The 22,872-nt window shown below is 44.8% G+C and overlaps 1 protein-coding gene across 4 annotated transcripts in view; it reads right to left on the reverse strand.

Moving 5' to 3' along the window:
- Nucleotides 1-22,872, reverse strand: part of LOC138472131 (Golgi integral membrane protein 4-like) — a 439,726-nt gene that overhangs the window by 256,410 nt on the left and 160,444 nt on the right. For all 4 annotated transcript variants that reach the window (XM_069610136.1, XM_069610138.1, XM_069610137.1 and 1 more), the window contains exons 2-4: nt 14,096-14,170; nt 11,486-11,535; nt 10,663-10,716 (exon numbers count right to left, since the gene is read on the reverse strand). In XM_069610136.1, coding sequence (XP_069466237.1) covers nt 10,663-10,716; nt 11,486-11,535; nt 14,096-14,170 — 179 coding nt within the window. The remainder of the gene's footprint in view (nt 1-10,662; nt 10,717-11,485; nt 11,536-14,095; nt 14,171-22,872) is intronic.

Genomic DNA, 22,872 nt, shown 5'->3' on the forward strand with positions numbered 1-22,872 from the left:
ACTGGACTATCCACCTGGAGATTGTGTTTTTTTAAATATGGTCTCCTTCCCTACCACGTGCTATGGAAACAGTTGGTCTGTTTTCCTCAGAGGTTTTGTTTGTGTGGTACAAGACAGCCCTCCTTACATCTAGAGTATGGAGGCTTCTCTCAGCTGAGTTAGATGGAGTTTGGAAAAAAGGTAGTTCAATGGACTGGTTAAGTTGGAACTTGGATATGAATTTTGCTGAGAACCTAGGATGTGTTCTCTAAGAACCACCTTGTCATTGTGGACGACAATGAAGGGGTCTTGTACAGATAATGCCTGTAACACACTGACTCGTCTAATCGAGGCGATAGCTACTAGAAAGGCAGTCTAGTAAGGTTAGTGTTTTAGGCTGGCCTTGTGCATTGGCTCAAAAGGCAGACCCATGAGCTTTGAGAGTACAGCATTAAAATCCTAACCTCGTGGATGGTTAATCATGGGAGGGTATAGTCTCTTTACTCCCTCCATGAAAGCTTTGATAACAGGAACTTTCCACCAAGACAACTTGTTTTGGGAAGTGCTGTACTTCGATAGGGCCGCTAGGTGTACCTTGATGGAATTCGATACTAAACCAGAGTCTAGTGGGTAAAGCATTTAGTGTAGAATGTTAGATGGTGAACATTAAATTGTTTTTAAGGATTGTGATCTGCACCAGATGACAAACCGCTTCTACTTGTCAAAGTAACAGTGTCTGGTGGGTTTCTGTGCTCCCTTGAGGATATACATGCACCTTTGAGGAAGGCTCGAGTGCCCAAACATTAGAACTTCAGGAGCCAAGCTGCTAAGTTCATAGACTGAGGATGTGGATGGAATGTTTTTCCCTTGTGCTGGGACAGCATCGTGGAGGGAAACAGAAGCTTGATTGGTTTGCACATTGCTAGTTTAAGTAGGTGTGGAAACCATGGTTGTCTTGCCCACATTGGAGCAATCAAGATTAGAGTGACTTGTTCCTGGTGCATCTTGTGCACTATCCTGCTGAGGAGTGGTGTTGGTGGAAAAGCGTAAGCAAATTTCCCGGACCAGCTCATCCACAGGGTGTTCCCCTTGGATCCTGGTGGGGGAACCTGGATGCAAAGTCTCGCCACTGTGAATTTAGGCTTGTGGCAAACAAATCTATAGGAGAAGATTTTGTCTGAGATATTTTCTATGATTTGCCACTTGTGCTCCTCGGGTAGAGGATTTCTGCACAGATGGTCTACTAAAGCATTGGGGTCCCCTGGAACGTGTTGAGGGACTAGGAACATGTTCCGGTTGAGTGCCCACTTCCAAATTCTTGGGGATAGCCTGGTCAGGCTTGGAGAGTGTGTGCCTCCCTGCTTGTATAGAAAGAACATTGCAGTGGTGAGGTCTGTTACACCTATTGGGTGCTGCTGAAAACCTTGCAGAGCCTTGAGAACTGCCATAAGTTCTAGAACATTTATGTGGTTTTGGGATGTGGTGCGTCTACTGGGCGTGAGCTGTGTGGTGAAGGTAATGGGCTCCCCATCCGGAGAGTAAGGCATCAGTTATTAGAATGTATTGCAAAATGATTTCTTTTTATGTATTTGCATATAGTTTTTCTAGCAGGAAAAAAAGTAAACCTTTCCTTGTTTTCCCAAATGAAAGAAAACCAGGCCTTAAAATGGGGAAACGTTCCCGGGTCCCCAAGTTTAGTTTGGTGCCCCCACTAGTCCGTCGTCAGGCAGAATCTTGAAACATTCCCTTATGAATTTTACAGCTGCGATGGTCAGATAGGTCCTCTCCCCTCTCAGCAACATGGCCCACCACTCAGCTCCTGCTAGTGATCGGAAACCTTTGGAGGAAGCGCCCAAAATGTCTTGCCCTCATAAGTGTCAGGGCTGTACAGTCAATGAACAAATGAAAAAGGTTTTCAGCCGTGCCAGTGTTTTTACAGAACCTACAACACGAGGCCTTTGAGCTTGTGGCATTTCTAGCGGACTGGATTTCCATAGATTTAAATAGGTTCAGTCTGATCCTCAAAGTCGACGTGCAAGGTGGATTCGGGAACATCTTCAGGTATCTGGTAGGTTACCTACAACTAGATTCTTTCACCAAATTGTTAAAAAGTTTGTACTTATTTGCCTCGTCATTGGTGGTTATCCAGTATAGGGTCTTCTTCTTAGCCTTCCCTGGGTTCCGACAAAGGTCTCCCACTGAGAAACCTAGATGGGGGGTTTCCTTTTAGCAGGTTGTCCTTGGACCAGCAGCAAAATGCTTGTACTAGGGTTAGTGAGACCACCACTAGATCGCCCCACTGACCGCTTGCCTGAGACCATTGTTTTGCTAACCACCCTTGCATTGTGGAACTAGATAAATGCATGAGGCCATCATCCCAAGCAGGCGCGTTGCCTTGTGTGTGATTATCTGGCGACCGGATAGTGAGGGACTTGCAACAGCTTGTTTTGTACTCTCTCGTTTGAGAGGGAAGATTAGCTCCTCTTCTGTCTTTATGATCGCTCCCAGGAATTGTTTTATTTGGCTGGCTATGAGACTGGATTTGTTCTCGTTGATAGAGATTCCAAATTGGACCAGTAGGTCGATTGTTCTTTGGGTGTTGTATTTGCATATTTGGAGGAGTTTCTCCCTCCTACCCAGTTATCAGCTAGTCGTCTATATGAGGGTACACTAGGATTGAGACTCTGCATAGGTACACTGCTACCACTGCTAGTAACTTTGTGAATACCCTTGGAGCTGAGGCTATGCCGAAGGACAGCACCTTGTATTGGTAGTGTTCTCCCGCTATCTGGAAGAGAGTATTTTCTATGCACTTGGAACATCTCTTTCATATCCAATGTTGCTGTTTAATCCCCCCGTTTTAAGTGCGGAATTACCTCCTGTAGCATTGTCATGCACAATCGAAATTTCTGTGGCTTGACATATGTGTTCGCTGGGTGCAGGTCTAGTACAGGGCGCATTGTTAAGTCTTTCTTTGGCACAAGGGGTACGTTGAATAGATTCCCTTGTTTACCCGGTTTGCTGGGACCAACTATGGTGTCCTTTTCCAGCAGTAATATGCGCCTTTTCTCTGGTGTCATTTTTCTGCGTCTTTGTGGATGGTTGGATTTTTCTGTAGAAGCTCTATGCAATATCCGGCCACAACAGTGGATAACACCGACTTGTCTAAAGTGATTTCCCCACCTCCCATGCATGGGTGAATGGTGAGATGAAACCTCATACTGGAGTAGCATGGAGGGGACCTGGAGCGGGTCATTATTGCTTGGGGGACTGGAGCCTCTGGTGTAGGAGGCTCTACCTCTGCTCCTGGGCCTTTTGTAGCCTCTGTGACAAATGCAGGAGGACTGTCCCTGTGAGGTACCCCACAATGGTGATTGGTTACCCGGACCATAGTTAGAGTAACGTTGTAGGCTCTGCCCACGGAAGAATCTTCTTGTATTAAATGACCCCCTTTGGGAAAAAGGTTTATTGGACAGTGACTTTAAGGTGCCATACTCCTCTTTGGCACTCTTAAGAGCATCCTCAACAGCCTTGCCAAACAGGGCATTAGGCTCAATGGGCATGTTAAGTAACGTGGCCTGAGATTCTAGCTTAAAACCTGACTGCCTCAGCCAGGCATGGCGTTTAATTAATGTGCCTTCGGGTATGATGCAGCCTGCATTGTAAGCAGCATCCAAATTGTTCTTTAAAATACAGTAAGCCACTGGTAAGCACTCTAACACTGTCTTTAGGAGCTGTCGCTTTAGATGCTATGGGACAGCTTCAATTTGTTGTTCCAGCTTGTCCCACTTATAACAACCAGTTCTAAATTCTCCAGGGTGGTGGTCCATGAAGTCTACCAAGTAGGATATCCTCCTCATGACCTTATCGAAGCTTTCTGTGGTCCATTCAGTTGACCTAGGAACTACTTCAGGGGTAGGAGTTTCTTACAAGGGTATCGGCCCCATGTGACACAGGGCCCCTGAAAAGGTGCCTTTAGAGCAGTGGCCCTGAAAAGGTGCCTTTAGAGCAGTGGTCTTCAAGCCTTTTAGGCGTGGACCCACCGAGCAAAATGTGGGCAGGCCGGGACCCTGCAAAAACGCAAAATGGACAGCAAGTCCAAATGGCTATTAACTATTGTGTGCCGTCACCGCACCCTACTCCCAGTATAGTCCCTGGACTCCCCCCTCCCCCACCTCCCCACACCTCGCCCCCACCTGCTTCCATCACAGTCTCTAGCTCCTTCATCCCAGTCTTACCCAGCCACTGGGTTCTCCACACCCCACCACAGACCGGGGCTCTCCCTACCCTGCTCTTACCACTATCCCATGGCTCCCGCCCATCCTGCTCCTACCAAAGTCCCTGGACCCCTACACCCTGCTCCCAGCACAGTCCCAGGGCCAGTGGCGACAAGTGAATTTTTAAGTGGAGCAGCATAAATATTTCCCCCAGATATGCCAAAGCTCGAACCAATCAAGGGTGGTTCAGGGATTTTTCCTCCCAGGAAATTTATTTAAAGATAATGGGTTCAAAGGTTGCATTTTAGAGTATACTTTTGAAAAACAATTATTAAAAAGGTCAAACAGTTTGCAATTGGCGCTGGGGGGCCCAGGGGGAAAGGCATGATATTTTTTTACTGGTCATCTATGATAGATGTCTAGTAAAAAGATATCATCCCTGTCCCCTGGGAACCGCAATGCCTAACAAATCAACAGGATTATGTGTGTATGCAAGGTGCTGGGGGGGGGCAGTGGGGAAAGTATGGTATTTTTGACTGGACATTACGATAGATGTCCAGTAAAAAAAAAAAAAAATACCATGCCTGTCAACTGTGCTCCACAGCGCCTCAGAAGGAGAGCTGATTTTGGCAGCTGGGTAGGGGGATTGCTAAACAAAGGCATTTTCAAAATGCCTTTGATGTACAACCCTCCTCTCCCCATTCGCCAAAATCAGCTCCATGGACCAACACAAACACACACACATTCACACAGAAAGCACTTTATCATTCACACGAGCACCCATCATCATACACTCACTCATAACACAAGCATCCATACACATTTAAATAAAAAAAGAAACAAACTAACTTCTGCTCCGGTACAGAAGTTTCCGCTCCAGCACTTGAATCATGAACAGGAATCAGGAAGCAAGAGCTTCCTGGTTACTACAAATGCGTGCAGGGGCTGAATGCTGAAATTCCCCGCTTCAGGCTGCTCTGTCCGATGTGCGAGGCGGCGCAGGAGCTGTCCCTCGCATATACAGACATACAGTTCCCCAGCAAGCATTTTCAATGAGCTATGCAAGGCTTGCGAAGCAAAACGCCCCCAGCCTTGCATGGCTCAGTGAGCATGTGTGGCTGTGGAACTGAACTGTCAAAGGGAAACAGTGTTTCCCATTGACAGTTCTGGCCAGCCCAGGAGCACTCCCTCAACTTGAAAAAGCAGCTGAGGCAGTGCTCAGTAGTTTTGACCATTGTTGCTGAATAAATAGTCTTTAAATATCACAATTGCCTTACACTTTGAATAGTACCCACGGGGTCTTTTTTGTTTAAACAGTCTGTCACTAAAGGAATGAATTGCCATTTGCAACTGCGGGCCACTTTTTCATTGTCGCCTGAGACAGTTTTATGCTTCAGTCTGAAACTGCCCATTTTCCTGCCATTTAAAAAAAATAAATAAAAAAAAGTTAAAAACATAAATCAGGCTGGGCTCCCACCCCCAAGCCCCTGGGAAAGCAGCTGCGCCACCTGAGGCGGGAAGGAGCGGGGCGCCTCGCAGTTTGAAGACCTCTGCTGTAGAGGGAGTATAGCTAATATCTTTTGCGAGGTAGAGGACTGGGATGGCATGGCCATCAAAGACGTGGGTGTTTTTGACATCTTGGATCTTAAAAGTATGACCGGGGCATGCTTCTTAATGAGTTCCCTCATTTTGGATGCATTTAAAGGGGACCATCGAAGTGTCTTTCAACTCGTGCAAAAGGAGGGCCTTTTTAGGTGCAGAGTCTGAAATGGGCATGGTCGGCGCCTGCTTCGGCGACCTGTTGTGCAGCAAACGCGACTGCCCCGAGGACAGGGGTGACTTGGAGGACCTCTCCTTAGACACTGCATGGCTATGAACGGCCGACGACATGGTCAATGTTCGGCCATGGGGTATGTACTTAGTGTGGCATGATGTTACGTGTGCCTTTGCCACTGGGTGATTTTTAAGTCCCAGGACCGCTGTTCTGCTTGCTGGAGTCAGGGGCTGAACCATGGGATTGTTTCGGACCCCAATGGAGGCCTCTGGCTGCATGCTGGTTAGACAGTCCTTCAATGTTTTAGGATGTAAAAGCCTGCAGGATTTGCAGTTCTTTCTTGGGTGCTCCCTTGGCAAACAGTGATTGCACACTTTGTGCATGTCTTTCCAGGGGTATTTCCTGTTGCAAAATGGGGAGAATTTAAATGGTGTGTTTTCCACGGTGAGTGGAAAAGGCAGCACAGCGATGAAAGGGAAGATAAAGGGTCAGAAGAGGCATTCTTTAAGTCATGTATGACCTCTCTCCCTACTGTAATGGGCCGAGGCCCGGTGGGGCTTGTGTAGGCCGCAGTCGAAGTCCGTTGAGATGGTTATAGTGTAGTCGACGATTGATCCATCCAGCAAAAGCCGCCGAAGCAGTTAGTGTGGCGGGAGGTTGTCGAAAGAATAGTAAGAAAGTCTAACAGTAAACTTTTTCTAATCAAAGGCATTAGCCAGAAGAACTCTGCAAACTCTACCGACTAAGAAGGCAGAAAAAAACAATCTGATTGCCCTCGACGCATGAAGAACCATGGGTACAGTAGACGTCACACTAGGGATAGTATTACTAACACGCCCAGTTGATGTCCCTTTTTGAGCTTCAAAAACAAATCATGTTATACTCAATTCATGTAACAGAACTTCCCTTGCACACAAGACCATGCCACTCTTACTAGAAAAGCAAGTCTTTATTTATTCACAAAAACGTGCAACACACAGAACATGATAAAACTAAGGTAGGCATAGATGACAAGCTTTACCATATGGCAGACAGATAAAATGAACACTCCACCCCCCCCCCCTCAATGGGTGGAAATTGCAAAGGGTGGCATGGTCTTGTGTGCAAGGGAAGTTCTGTTATATGCATTTCGGCTGCTTTTTTGGAGTACTACAACCTACAGATATCATGTGTGTTTTTGTATAAGAAACCCAGTCAAGGTTTCTTTCCCCATCACCAGCTACAAGTAAGACAGAGCACTAGTTTTGCCAACCTTGTTTAAAAATAAAATAAGCAGGTTGATCCATATCAACATGCTTTTGTACACAGATATTTTTATGTATTGGATTTTCATAATGCGCCTATACACACAATGTATTTCAAGGCACAACAAGACAAGGCGGGGAGGAGGACAAAACAAAAATGGTCTTCACTGGCCTTGTGACATTTGGTTTGTAAAAGTGCAGAAAAACAGAAGTGCAGGGGGGGGGCAGTGTTGGAGGGTTAAGCGATTGCCTGGGGAGGAGAGGTAGACAGAGCCTAGGGAGAAGAGAGTGCAGAGGCAGAAAGATCCATGTGCTAAGTGTGAGGAATGGGACTGGAAGGGCTCAGGGGGTCCAGGCCTAGCCAGGCTAGTGCAGGGGGTTGGGGGTGGGCGCCCAGAATGGCAAGTGCAAGGCAGTGGTCAGAGGAGACCAAGTGCAGTGGTAGACTGATAGGAGGACCTGTCAGAATCTGAAGGAACTAGGCAGCCAGTCAAGAGGCATAGGAGGAACATTAGCAGGGGAGTACAAGAGGGACAGAGGAAGAGAAAAGGAGGGTCTTGAGAAGCTTCCGGAACTTCAGGAGATACAGCTCAAGTTTGAGAGGGGCAGGGAGGCCTTTCCAGAGGGAGGCACCTGCGGAGGAGAGATCTACCCCCCATTCTCTGCTTGCATCTGATCTGCAGAGAGTTGGATGCAGAAGACCGAAGGGCTCTAGCAGGGAGGTATTTAGGGAGAGAGAGTTGGATGTAGCAGGATCCCAGGTCCCAGAAAGCCTTGTGGACAATGCAGAGGGTTTTGAACTTGATCCTCGCAACATGTTGGAGCCAGAGGAGAGATTTTAGGGCTGGAGAGATGCGGTCCTGGGGATTGAGGCCAAGGTTAGGTCTTGCAGTCCTATCCTGGATTAGTTGAAGGGGTGAATGGAGGAGTGAGTTAGGTTGAAGAGGCGGTAAGAGTAGTCCAGCCTGGAGAGGACCAGAGCTCTGAACACATTGAGTTTCTGGGGGAAGGTGAGGAAAGGGAGAACGTCTCGGAGGAGGTGCAGCTGAAAGTGGGCCTTCTTGGCAAGGTCCATGATGTGAAGAGAGAAGGAAAGAAAGGATTGGACGATGACGCCAAGGTTTTTTGATTCACAGGAGGGTGGGTGGGGAGGGGGCTCATGGAGGGCTGGCAGAGTGTAAGAGGGGAAGGACGGAGCTGGAGTCCCAATGAGAAGGATCTCAGTCTTCCTGGCATTAAGTCAGAGATTGTTAGCAGTGCACCATGCCTGAACAGCAGACAGTCAGAAATGAGAGAGGAAGAGGAGGGAAGCATAAAGGAGAGTTGCAGGTTGTCTGCATAACACTGGAAGTTAGGAGAGAAAGCAGCGATCAAATGGCTAGGGAGAAAGGTAGACGTTGAAAGGCCAAGGTGAGAGAGCCCAAAGGGATACCACAGGTGGAGAGTGAGATGGAGGAGAGAAAAGGTCCCAGTTGAACCTGGGAAGGTCGTTCAGAGGAAGGAAGTCAGCCTGTCCAGAGCCAGGTTCTTGATGCCAAGGTTATCACAGATACGATTCAGAAGGGTGGAATGACTGACCGTTTCAAAGGCAGAGGAAAAGTAAAAAAAAATGAGAACGGAAGAAGAGTTGGAATCGAGATTAGAGAGCAAGTCTTCACAGGTATTAAGGAGTGCAGTTTCCATGCCTCTGGGCAGCTATGAAGTCAGACTGGTGGTCGTGGATACAACAAACAGATTCAGTGTGGTGGATAAGCTAGGAGATGGCCATCTTTTCCAAGAGTTTGCCCAGGAAGGGGGTAACGGAGATAGGGGGTGGTAGTTAGCCGGACAGAAAGGGTCGGAAGGCGGCTTTTTGAGGAGAGGGTGCACAAGGGAGTGCTTGAGGAGTGACAAGAAGGATACAGTGGAAAAAGAGTGATTGCCAAAATCATACAAGGTTGGAGCAAGGGAGACAATGCTGTCCTTGATAGTTCTGTAGGAGCAGGGGAACACCTGCTTGGATGAGACTTTCATAGAGCAGAATTGTCTAGAAACCTCATCAGGTGATAAGGGAGAGAAAGAGGAGAGTAGGAGGGAAAGGGAAGTGGGGCCCAAGGAAGGCCATAGAGCGGGTGATGAAGAAGGGTGTGAGGTAGAGGTAACAGAGGACAGGATGTCCAAAGTTTTAGTAATGAAGTGAGAGGCCAGAGAATTGCACAGGGCCAGAGAAGGCAGAGGAGAAATTGACACTTCAGTAGGATTGGCGAGTTCCTTGCAGGTTTTTAAAAGTTCAGCCATGTTGTCAGTGGCCCCAGACACGCAGGCATGGATAAAGGCCTACTTTGTCGAGCAGATGGAAAGTCTGTATTGCCTTTGGAGCAGGCGGCAGGACAGTTTGTCAGAAGATGTGCTTGAGGCCTGCCACTTCCGCTCAGCAACTCTGCACTCACACTTCAGAGCAGCCAAGTCTGAGTTATACCAAGAGTTGCACTTGGAGGCAGGCTTCATGCGGATCCTCATGAGTGGGGCAAAGATGTCCAGAGTATTGGAGATGGAGGTTAGCAAGTGCTGAATCAGAATGAGAGTCAAAAGCAGGGCTGGGAGGAGGAATGAAGGTGGCAGCAAATGCAGCGACCAGCACATGCTTCATCAGTCGAATGGCAGAAGGAGACCGGCAGCACAGGCAGAGGAAAAGCCGGGAAGCCAGGGCGATCTAGATAGTAGGAGATGAGAGTGGTCAGACCAGGAGAGAGGGGTAGTTACAGGATTGGAGAGCGTGATTTCTAGAGAGATGAGCGCATCAAGGTGTGACCCACAGAGTGGTTTGGGCCGGTGGGAAGAATTGCGAGGGAAAGAGTAACAGAGGTCGCAGAAAAGAACAATGGTTGCATCAGGAATATTTAAGTCACTAAGGAAGAGGGGTTTGGGGGGAGGAGAAAAGGAGATAAGAGGGGAGGTCAGCCCATCCAGAGGAAAAGGGTTTTAGGTCCAGGGGGAGTATGGATGGTGGCAAGAGTGAGGGAGAGGGAAGGAGAGACACCCAGCCTACAAACAAGGCATTCAAAGAAAGAGTAAGATTGTGTAGGAATGATAGTAGCTGGTATCCATTAAGGGAAGACCAGGGCAACTCAACCTCCAGACCGCTTAGTCCTGAATTTGGAAAGCATCTTATATGACTATTGTCATGAAATGTATCCAATGCCCGTTATTAGGAGATTATTCAAGTTGAGTGTATGGTTTTGACTGAGTGGGGTTGTGGAAGGTAAGTGAGTAGGTGTATGTGTTGGGTCAGAGGATTATCGGGTGTTCTGCTGGGCATTCATCATGTTGTGATGTCTACGTGTTGGATTATCTTATGCAAGGTATGGCATATTTTCTATTTTGTGGTATTCTTTTGACCCAAATGCACATGTAAGCGAAAGCAGATACATTTAGTTTCCTAGAAAAGTGATCTCAATAGTCTGCATACCTTCATGATCTTCTGTTGTGAGCTCAGCGCACCGTAGCGGTTCATAGCATCTTGCTGTAATAAAGAACAGAGGTGTCATAATGCAGATGGCAGAGAGGATGCACAGTAGCAGGAATCCTACCCGATCCAAAACTGGAGCTACAATACGCAAAATACTGTACACATAAGGAGGAGTTGGAAGTCTGGTAAAAGTTATTTTTTTATTGATCATGACCAGGGCCCGATAGACACCTATGTAAAATGGAGCTCAGTGTTCCATCAGTAAAATCGCGAGGGCAGTCCTAGCTGCCTGCCTCTGCGCCCTCTCAGATGAACCTCCTACATAAACCTAAAACTGTTAAATCTTTTGTCTTTTCTTCCGAGACTTGATGAGGGGCCCAAGAACATTAACAATGATCATGATGCAAGAAAGGTGGGCCCCTAAATTGAAGCCGCTAACACACTTCACAGAGGCTACATGAAAAACTGTTACCATCAACTTCTGCTGGTTTGGAATAGGTCTCTAATTGTAAAAGGTTCTTAAATCCTGCACTGTTCGGAAAACAACCCATGTCACCCCATTCAGGAATGTTTGAAATGCAACCAACTCAACCATAGCGATTTAGACTAGTCACTGGATATGGCCGAACATGAAATCGGTCTATATCCCCACAGAATGTGCCATGGAGCCTGCACTCTTTTTGCTAAGAAACAAAGAAGTACCCACTGCAATCCCAAAAAGAACAGAAGCCGACCGCTCTTAATGCGGCACCTTGGTGGCTTGGCTTGAAATGTGCCTCAATACTTTACCACTTGGTACTAGGCAGTGGCACTCCACACTCACCTTTTCTTTATTCAGGGTTTCCTGGGCTTCCAATTTATACACTAAAAAATCTGTAGAGGAAGAGTGAGAAATCATTGAAAGACAAAAAGAATACATGACTACTTGAAAACTCACTATATAAAGTCAGCAAAAACAGTGTAGCTGCCTTTGCAACTGCCCATGTTCGTGCTTATGTAGTCGCACTAGATTTCACTGTTATGGCTGGTGAAATTAGGCAATGTACATTTTGAGAGATTGTGCACTGAATCTTTAAAATGTTGCTAAATAAAATGAAACATTTCAGGTGAGATGACATTTTTAAAACAAATTATAGTATTTAAGAATCAGGAACACAAAAAGCTTTAATGTTGAGAAACTTTGAAATGATTGAATTAAAAACAAAATGTGACATGAAATTTAAGTAGACGCTCACCAAGTACAAAAATAATTATGATATTTAAAAACCGTAGATGTTGCAAAAAATATGACATTCACCAACATGTAACGATTAATCAATCACTTTCTTTTACATTTCTAGATATTTTCTAACTATTTTAGAAAAATACAAATGTAAAGTGCGAAAGTCCTTTCTAAAACATGTTGCATAGTTATTTTTTAGAAGGTTTTTCCTACATAACCTACTTCACACTTGGCCTTTTTAAAATGGTAACGGGTCTAAATGTTTAAACATGTGTACACTGATTTTTGTGTGATCATAATGAATTTATGGATATTTGAACAAGGACCTGAAATTGAAGCACCAGCTTAACATTTTATTCAATTAAGTATCTTCCAATTACAGAACTTTTTACATATAATAACTTCAAATCGATTCACTTTTTTCAGATTTTTGAATCCCATAAAACGAGTAAATAGAAAAATATTTATATAGCGCATCATGCCAGATTCCTACAGCTTCTAAACTCTAACAATCAATGGCACTATTATTATTCAATTGTTGTACTCAATTTATCACACGGGCGGGGTTTTAAGGGACAGGTGAAGGCCTCAGTCGGCCTGAACAGGACTTTTAATTCATGATGCACAGCTTAATTTTGTACCAAATGTGAACGTATTTGTCCCTGAGCTAACCTCCCTGCATTGCCAATGTCATCACTCATTTTAAATTTTGCACATCGCTAGTGACGGTAGATAACTACTAGAAAAATTCCACAATTGATCTGTATCGCTTCTTAAAACACTTTTGTTTTGATGTATTACAATGGACTGTCAGGTTCCATCTGTTGGTCACCATTTGTATTCTGTTTTATCAGAACTGGGTGCTTGATATTCAGTCACTTTATCCTGTTAATTTGTTAATGATACAACGCATCCGCTTGGGTTGATGTGACTGTACCTTTGCATTTATGAATACAAATTCGAAAAATCCTTGAACAAACATTTGACAAAATCATAATGTAAAAGAAGTAGCAATATAACCTTAGCTATTACTCTTGAGAATTGTAGTAGTGATTCATTCGCAAACAGATCCAGACTAATATTCAAAATAATAATTGGATCCTTGTTGTCCAGTAGGGTCCTCTTCTTGCACTGATAATGACCACAGGTGTACCCTACACATAGCGCTATTACTCCCCTTCTATGCCTCAGGCTGAAAAACAAAAAAAGCACAACAAAAGAAACACAATCTCATCTGCAAAAGCGGACCGGTCAAATTGACGTGATTCATTTAGATCATTCCAAATTAGAGAAAAATAAAGATGTGCATCTACTAAAATCATTTTGTTTTTGTAGGTTAGTTGTAAAATTCTGATTTGATTTATTTTGATGCTGCGTTACAGAGTTTAAGGCTAGTCACAGGTTGAATGGGGTACTTGGAGATCTACCCAAGATTCCAGTCTTGAGTTTGTGATTAATGTCCGAATTGAAATGAGAGTGCATGCTTGATTAAGGTAAAATACTTTGATTAGTTATTTGCATGTTTTTTTATGGCATACAGTAACTTGTTCTTTCTACAGCTTTTTGTAAATTTACTATATTAGAATTGGATCAGACCATTTAATTTTTTATTTTTTTTAAGTTGAATTTTTTAATGCAAATATTTACACTCAAAGAATGATCACACAAATGTGCTGCAAATCAACATAGAACGCCAACAAAGAGTAATGGTAGAGGTGAAAACATGGTTTGTAGATTTCTTTCTTTGATTTCATTTCAAAACTATTTGATTCAGTTTACGTTTGCTGCTAGATATTAACTTTTTAGGGTGCTTTTTTGTAATTTGGTTTGATTTGATTTCTGTTCAACGTATTGCACTTTATATCTAGTTTGTTGCATTTGTCTCAAATCAAGATGCAACACCCAAGAAAACATCAGGACAGAACTTCATGGAAATCGGGCAGTGAACCACACATAAGTAGTCCTTGCTATAGATGGTCTACATTTCTTTGGTTTATTTTGGTCTGTGTTTGGCCAATAAGGATGACGGAGGAGATCACAGAGCCCAAGCTCATTGTCTGGTCAGAGACTCAGACCAAGGAATCGGACCTATTGTAACTGAATAGACAATACACAACACATCACAACCCACAATGCACCACCCTGGCACTGGATGCATTAAGCATCTTCTTGGGTTTCCAAAGCACTGCATGCATGGAGATTGGCTCTTACCTTCCTTTGTCTTCTTGTGCTCTCTCCGTTCATTTTGCAGAGACCGCTCCAGCCGGGATCGGTGCTCATAAACCACTGCAGAAACAAGAACAATGTCACCCGGACGACCCTGAACAACCAGTGCTTTCAAACCGACCCACCCACTAAATGTTGTACTGAAGCCCAGAGACTGCATGGACTACAGATTCATGACACAACACACTTAGCCAAGTGAACAGCTGCCCTAGAATTACCTTCGGGATAGTGTCACTTTTGTAGGACTACAAAATGAATTACATTTTTAATTTTGGCAGATCAGTGTAGCGGACACCAACTGTCACGTAAAAGGTAGTCTGGCTGAGGAGAGTGACTAGTCTAAGTGTTTTCCATGTAGTGCATGTTCTCCTGCATGTAAAGTACAGTAGTACACTGCAAACGAATGCACAACGCACAGAAAAGCCCACATTGCATGCACTCCGATGCAGGGGATAGCAGTATGCCCTTACAGTATAACAACTGGAGGCATGCAGCAGTCTTGAAAGCATTTGTTTCACTTCCCACTTCAGCTTCACAATGCGTAGCAAATGTTACAAATAGCAGGGCATTTGATAGCAATCCCTAGCAAAAACGTATGCACTTAGGCTTTCTATGGCTATAGGTGATATGCGATAGTAACACTAATCACATGATGACAGCAGAAGTGCAAATGATGGTGGCATCTAGTCATTATGGCAAAAGCTAGCAAATGGAGAATGTTTGGGAAATGGCTATACCAATGCCAAAATGATTGACTCTCAGCTTGGTTAACAAGCATTGTCAATGGCAACAGTTTTGGCTTATGTGTAAGCATTGGAAAGGCATTTGCCAGGCACTGCTGGATTTGTATTAACTGGTCATCAACGTCAACAGCTGCAAAAAGGTACCTTGGCATACAATAGCAGTGCCTAGCAAAAATCTACTGCTTACACAGCTCAAAACTGTTGCTTTACCAATGCTGGTTTTTAACAGGACTTCAGCGAAGGACAGGTAGAGTACTTATAAAATCGAGTGGCTGAAAGCAAACCGGGTTACGATTTCTTTTTTTATTGCACCAGTATCACGTTTACGATTCCAATTAAGTCCTTAACTGTCAGAAGACTGTTGAAAAAAAACACTGGCCGGCACTTCTAGCACAAGGCTTGATGGGAATGCCCGATAAAGCTAGCACAAAGATCCCAGGAGGTTGAGTTTAGGGAGGGACAGGAAGTGGGTGGGAATGGCCATGGGGATTAGCAAGGCCATGGGCCTTCAATGGATGGGTAAATAGCCAAACACCTACAAGCTGTGCATCCCTCATACGCTGCTTCTCCCCGCCTGTACTCAAATTAAATAGTTTTGTTTATAAAAATGATTAGAAGAATTCTACTTGTATTTAATTTAGTAGTATGTGTGCCATTTCTAATAATGCACAGAAAATACATTACATATGGTGTCCTTTACAAGTTAAGAGTGGTTGTATGGATGAGAGTGGACCATGTGGTGTTGCGGAAATTTAAAAAGAACAATGACCATGGACAATGATTAGAGGACATAGAGATGTAGGGCTTGGGGCCATTATTTCCATATTCAATTAATTCCGAATTGAATCCTATATAGCATAGCTATATCACCATTTCTGGCAACATGGCACTCGAGAAGAAGCAAGGTAAAAGCTGCCGGGCAGTGCAGATCCCAAGGGATCAGTTGAATGAGAAAAGCCACGTTTTCATAATACCAGACAGAGAAAAGAGTTCTAGACCCGAGAAGCCTGTGGAGAGAAATACCTACCAACCAGTTAGGAGAGGTGTGAAACTCAGGAACAGTCAGTATTGCCAATCTCAAGTGAAGGGGGAGGCCAAGTAATTCATGACAACATTAAAAGCTTAGGAATGCTGGCGAGGTGCAATGGAGAGTTTTAAAAACTAGACAAAGATTTAAAATGTACCAATTTGTCCACAGAAAGTCAAAACAGGGTTCGAATTGCAGGAGACACAAGGTCAGAAAGCTTCAGGACAAGCAGAGCAGCATTCTGAATACATTTAGGGGGAACAGATGATACAGGGGCGAGAGCAAAAGAATTCTCAAGTATTTCTGCTATATTCTTGACAACGGGACCAGATTCTGGACAATGATCGGGTCATGAAGGCCAAAGAGCTGAAGTCCAAGAGTACGAAAAGGAGAAAGTAGCAAGAACTTTGCTGTTCGACCCATTTAGACTCAGTCGGTTACAACACATCCGAGATCCCAAGGAGGTGAAATGGACTTCAAAATTGCCTGAAAAACTGTTGTTTCCAGACTCATGAGGATTTGGGAGTCATTGGCCAACATAGAAAAGTGAAAGCTGCCAAAACGAACAATCTGCACTAGGGGCATACATAATGATTCAACAAAAGGATGATAAAAGATAACCTTGAGGGGAACGCCCTCTGCCCCCTCCAGTTAAGGGGGAACCAATTGTGGGGGGTGGAGTTATGGTTGCCAAGCAGTGACCCTTAGTAAGATATGATTACGAGAGAAAATACATCTGTACAAAAGGTGCAATTTCAAAAAAACATTCATGTGCAACATTATCAGGAAAGGCGCGCTGGGCAGTCAACTGACCAGGGATGGAGTGGGGGTAGTAGATACCCCTTCCCCAGCTAGCAACTGCAGCTCGAGAATAGTCAAACAATTCCACAGATGGAATTTCTTTGGTCGGGAGGAGTGCCTTAGTTGGAAGTGGAGCTAATACTGAAGATCAAGGAACTATGGACAGATAGGATGCTGAGAGAGGAGGATGCCAGAGCCCAAGAAGGATAGTATAGCGATGCAGCCAGCAAGGTAGTGGGTGCAAGACCATGGATGGCTTTAAAGACACAGAAAATAATTAAAGAGGGAAATATTTGTCATGGAAAGTCATCCAATTTCCCCTTCTTCCTTCCACCTGGTACCTTTTTTGCTTTCCTCTCCAAGGTGATTGCAGCCTGTTTCTGCTCCCAATCAGTTTTTCCCTTACAAGCCAGGCCCTCCCAACTTCTCCACACGATTAAGCCCCTCCCACAACAGTAAAAGCTCTCTAAACAAATCTCTCCCTCCTTTCTACACTACCTTTCTGCCTGACCAATCACGTGCCCACAGCTTCCTAGTCTCTGCTGTCACACTCTCCTTGCCTGGGGTGTCCAGGATAGGAGTCTCCCAGGGACTTCTCTCTTCCTACCAGCGTTCCAAAGGCTCGACACTGTGATTGGGCTGGCTAACTGACTTCTAAAGGATGATCGCTTCCCTTGGATGGCGCATAATGATATAAGGTGTACTTTGGCTGTAAGGCTCAGCTGAGGTGGCCAGAGATGTGTCCATGTGCCCGAGGTAAAGTGGTTTGCAAAGAGTTTGGCCTGCAGTTCCTTCATGGCTCTGGACATTAAGGTGTTCTTATCCATCCACCTTAAATCACTGCCGATGTTACCTGCTTTAAATGGAGTCCTTCGGTACTTTTAAAATCCAGACTGGAAATCAGAAAACGCTGTGGTAAACCCGAGTAAGAGTTTATTTGCATCAGAGGGTGTTCGTAGTCTGAGAAATGCAATACTAACTCTGGCGATGATTACCGGAGCAGGAGAAGAATGGATTTTTACTTGCACCCTTGGACTTGTTTCTAGTTCAAGTCTACAGGAATTGCAACAAAGTATTTATGTGGATACAGCAAATTGACAAAACATTCCTCCAGCAGGATTACAACAGGGATAAATTAATCAAACCCAATGTCCAGGCATTCAAAATGTTGCAACTTCATTAAAGGGAAATGGATTGCTTCCCTGTTTATTGGTTTGGGTCCGTCCCAAGCGTATTTTCCTCTTGGCAACCCCAGTCTCTGTGGGTCTTAGGCTCCCCAGAGTGGGCCCCAGTGCCTGAATGGGACTGTCGCCTGCCCCAAGTCAAGGGTGTTCAGAGAACTAACACCAACGTAGGGTTTACAATACACTAGCACTACAATGCGTTGTAAAACTACAATGCGTTGTAAAGTGGTATAACCCCATACTTACTAACATTAGCACCACAGCAGGCTCAACATTTAGAACATGGGACCACTAAGGCAAAGGGCTTATCTTCTGCGCGTGACTGGCCAAGGAAGAACCGTTGCAAACCGTATGACAGTGTCCCTGGTCAAATTGCATGGAAAAAGCCATAATTGAACTTTTTAAATGCTTTGTGATGAATCTCTTGAGATAGTCACTTCTCCTCGGGAGGGAGACCCATCCCGTGGGGCCAGGCAGGTGAGGTTGCTACCAAATAGTCCCCCCTGGGGGTGGTACACAGTGGGAAGATACCATGGGTGGAGAAACCCTCTGTGGGAGAAGTGAGGAATGTCAAAGGAAAATGTGGTATGTATACCATCACGCTGCCAGACAGGATTCACCCACCATACAACTAGGACTAAAAAACACCCCATCTGTCTCCTCTTTCTTTGAATTTCTTCATACATAGCAACTATCAGGCAGATGATACTGTGACAAGGAAGAGTCATGGAAAAGTGAATATGGATTACTCCAAAAGTACTGCCACGAGGAAGCTCAGGGCGATGAAGAGCCCTACAGGGAACAAATGTGAACATACTAGCTATTGGAAGCTGGAAAGTCAATCCACCATAAAAACGAACTAAGGACAGGTCAGTCCTGCCCCAGAGCAGTTTCATGCTGGGGAGCAGAGCAGAGTGGAGAGGATGTACTGCAGACCCGAAAGCCAGCAGGAAGAAGACTATGACTGAGACAGCAGAGAAGTCCGGACCTACCTGGATGTTGGAGAACCAGACGTCCAGTGGCAGAAAGACAGCCATCCGAGGGGTCCAGGTGAGAACCGTCATGCGAGGAGAAACCAGCGTGGTGGACCCGCCGAAAGCATAGGGAAGACCGCAAGAGCCCAGGGGAAGCCGAAGAAGCTAACCAGTGCTGCCGAGGACTGGAACCCTTGTGGACCAAGCGGAAAGATAAGCAGAGGGGTTACCGGGAAGGCACAGGGAGACCTCAGAGGCTGTGGTTGGGACTGAGACCAGTTGAGAATGCAGGGTGTGAGAGAGCACCCCAAGGAGACTTGAAGAGAGGCCTAGCAGGATAACTGGGCTTAGTTAAGAGACATTGTAAAGCTGAAATAGGGGTTTGGGACCCCAACCTTGGGAAACCAAGAGAACTGTACATGCAAGATAACGCCTGGCAAGTTACTGAACCGGGCTCAAGAAATATACTCTACAAAGCTGAGAAAGGGATCTGGCACCCACAGAAGTCAGGAAATCCCAGGGGGTCATCCTTTGGCACAAGTTACAAGAAGAGCAGAGGAAGAAAGATAAATCCTTTGGCAAAAATTTGAACAACACCACTTGGGCAAGGGATGCACCTTCTCATCTTGGAACTTTGATAAATCATGAGAGAGAGAGAGACAGAGACAGAGACAGAGAGAGACAAAGACAGAAACAGAGAGAGCGATACAGAGAGAGAGACAGACAGAGAGAGAGAGAGAGAGACAGAGAGAGAGAGAGACAGAGAGACAGAGAGAGAGAGAGAGAGAGAGAGAGAGAGAGAGAGAGAGAGAGAGAGAGAGGAGAGAGAGACCTCCTCCAGGCCTGCGTGGACCAACACCATACAGCATAGCGACAGCTAGGGGGAAGAAGGATATTCCCCCCAAACACATCATTTTGAACGGTCTAGAACATCCCGAAGGAATGAGTCATCCTGTAAGAAACAGTTTAGTTATAGGTTTCTTTTGAAGTGTTAAGGGAAGGAAATAGGTCAGGATCATAGGATAGTGGACGATTTACTTTTGAGGACATTCTGACGTTACCCTTAGTTTTGGTTGAGGCAGGGAAACCCCTCTTAGTCATAGAGGTAGGGTTTTTCTTTACTTTCTATTCAATAAGGTTTGTACCAACAAACATGCCACCATTGTGTCCTGTGTCTACTTCTGCACCCTTACAGGCCTTCAACTGGAACCTCTATTTTTTCTTTTAGGCTTCCCTTTGGGCAATCTAAGCTGAATTTGGGATTGCTGCCTCAGAGCGATAAAGGTGGCCGCCAATAATTGTGTGCCATGAACACAGTTTGCCGTTAAATCCAATTGAAACAGTAATTTGGGTCCCGCAAAAGAGAATGTGGCTGTCTCTAATGTGCACCCAAACAATTTTGCATATGTGAAGCATCCCTATCAGGGCCATTGTCAAGATTTTAAATTAAACAACATTATTAGGACAATAATGTGGCTACAGCAGGATTTACAATGTATAAATTCCAGAGCAGGTATTTTAACACAGGGTTTAAAATCCCTGATCATCCGAGAAAGGTTTACAATGCTCTAATAAGACTGCAGGATTCACAAAAGATCATCATCAGATCAGGGGAATCACCAGGCTCTAGCACAAATGCAGGATTAAAAATAGTCTAACATCACAGCAGGTTTTACAATGCAGTAACGCCACAACAGTGGTTACAATAGACCAAGACCATTGTAAGAATGTATGTTGTATTGTTGGCTACAACACAGCAGGATTACAATATACTATTGACATCACGCTTTTATCTATGCATGCCAGATTCATCTGGCTTCTTTGCACTGTAATAATAGGGGCCATTACCACATTTACCAACTTCAGAAGAATGAAGGGCAGAGTCTGCCTCACACTTTTGAACTTGTCAAGTGCAGCTGGTCCCATGTGCAAGGCATGCGCTTAACTAGGTAAACGAGTGCACTATCCTCCCAACACACTACAATGCATAGAAATGCCATTTAGCACATGAATTTATGTTACAACCCCTCCAGGAGAGGACGGTTTAACAACCCCTCAGTAACACAGCATGGTCGTAGAAGGTTTTCAAATAGTTGTTCACTCTTGTGACAAGTGCAGATATCACGAGAATGAAATAATATTTAAAGCCTTCTGCGAGCAGGCTGCGTTATTACTGAGGCTTCTGGGTGTTAGCAAGTGGCTGAGAATAAAACCCAGCACCCGCAGTAATAACGCAGCCTGCTGCTTGTAGGTGGCCTTTCAAAAAGGTCTTCTGCGAGCAGGCTGCGTTATTACTGCGGGTGCTGGGTGTTAGCAAGTGGCTTAGAATAACCCAAGGGGGAGGTTTCTGATAAAAATGCGATGCAAATTGTACATTTTAAAGAGTATTAATTCAGCAACACTGGTCAAAACTATTAGCCACAAAATAGTGCAGTAAATCATCAAACTGGCCCACATTGGCAAAAAAGGTGGCCCACTTTGACCCAAAAAACAGGCCCACACAAGCATTTTGCATTTTTGGTTAAGCCTGGGCCTATTGCCCTACAGGCCAGTCCGAGCCTGCAGCGGTGCATGGAGGTTAGCTCACGAGGCAGAAAGCCAGAGCCAGTAGGAAGTTTTACACTGGCCATAACTTTAATGTGAGCACTGCAAAGCGCATATTAAAAGATTAAAAGCCCCAGAACAAAGATGGTGACTTTTTTTGCTGTGCTTTGCGGACTGGAAACATGGGAGCAGTTGCTGGGCCTCCTCCCCCAAGGCTCAAGGCCTCTTGTTTGTAAAGGCGAAAGGCCCCAACGCTGTCCCAGATTGCTGGGCTTGGTGTTAGCAAGTGGCTGCGCTGGCACTTATTTCTCCCGCTCGTTCGGGTGGGAGAAATATTATTTTCACTCCATAGCGGGTGCTGAGGGGCCCTGTCGATTCTCGAGCCCCTCCTCCCCAGAATGAGTGTGCATTGTTGTGGGTAATTAGTTGCTTTTTTCCTATTTTGTAGGAATTGGTCTGCAGTGTAGAGAACGATTAGGCAGAGAGGACCTTGCCACTGACTTGAACAACCGGCCTGAGAGGTAAGGAAAGCCGAGCACAACTTTTTATTCTAAAAATATCTTTTTAATTGTAGACTATTCAAAGGCCTTCTGCAAGCAGCATGTGTTATTGGTGCAGGTGGCCACGATGGGAAATCATTTTCTCCTGCCCTTTCGGGTGGGAAACATATCAATACCAGCCACTTGCTTGCGCTCAGCCCCGCACTAAAAGCACTGCCGGTGCTGGCAGAAAGCCTTTTCAATCACAATTACAAGAATATTACAATGCCTTCTGCCAGCAGGCTGTGTTAAAATTGCAGGGCTTTGTGCGTTGAGTAAGCAAAATATTAGTCCCAGAACCCTTTGCTTGCAGGCAGTTCTGCACGGATAACAAAGCCTGCAGCAGGCTAAATCATTTGTTCTTTCCTGTTGCACTGTAACTTGATATATTAAAATAGAAATTGCACATGCACACACTATTGAGTATTTATTGATGTCTTGTTAACAATATGAAGGACACAGCACTGTGCTGCAACACTGACTGCATGACCAAGCCACACATCCTTGAACTGTAAAATGTTTTTAGAGCTTTATCATTTATTTGTTTGGCCATTCATGCAGCAAACCTTTACATTTTACAGACATTGCACTGATGTTAAGCTTCAGGGAGGTACATAGAAATCGTTTCTGCATTCTTGCTAATTCTATGTCTTGGGGTACAGCTAATTCTGGTGGCATTAAATATTAGTACAAAATTGCAAATAAGGTAATTTGCTAATCAAAACAACTTTAATTAGCAAATTCTGCTAATCAATTTTTGAAAACTAATTTATGCCTTGCGGCATTACTGGTCTTCTATGCATGGAATGCACCATTTACCACAAAAGAACACGGAAAAACCCTGGGCCAAACCCCAAAGTATACCTTAAAATCAGTGCTCCATTTGCAACTAACTTCACTGTCCAAACATTTGCACCAAGTTTCTTTAAAATATTTTGCTTGAGAACCTG

This window comes from Ambystoma mexicanum, chromosome 8 (genome assembly GCF_040938575.1).
Source record: "Ambystoma mexicanum isolate Mex_15411 chromosome 8, UKY_AmexF1_1, whole genome shotgun sequence".
In the NCBI taxonomy this organism is placed as follows: Eukaryota; Metazoa; Chordata; class Amphibia; order Caudata; family Ambystomatidae; genus Ambystoma; species Ambystoma mexicanum.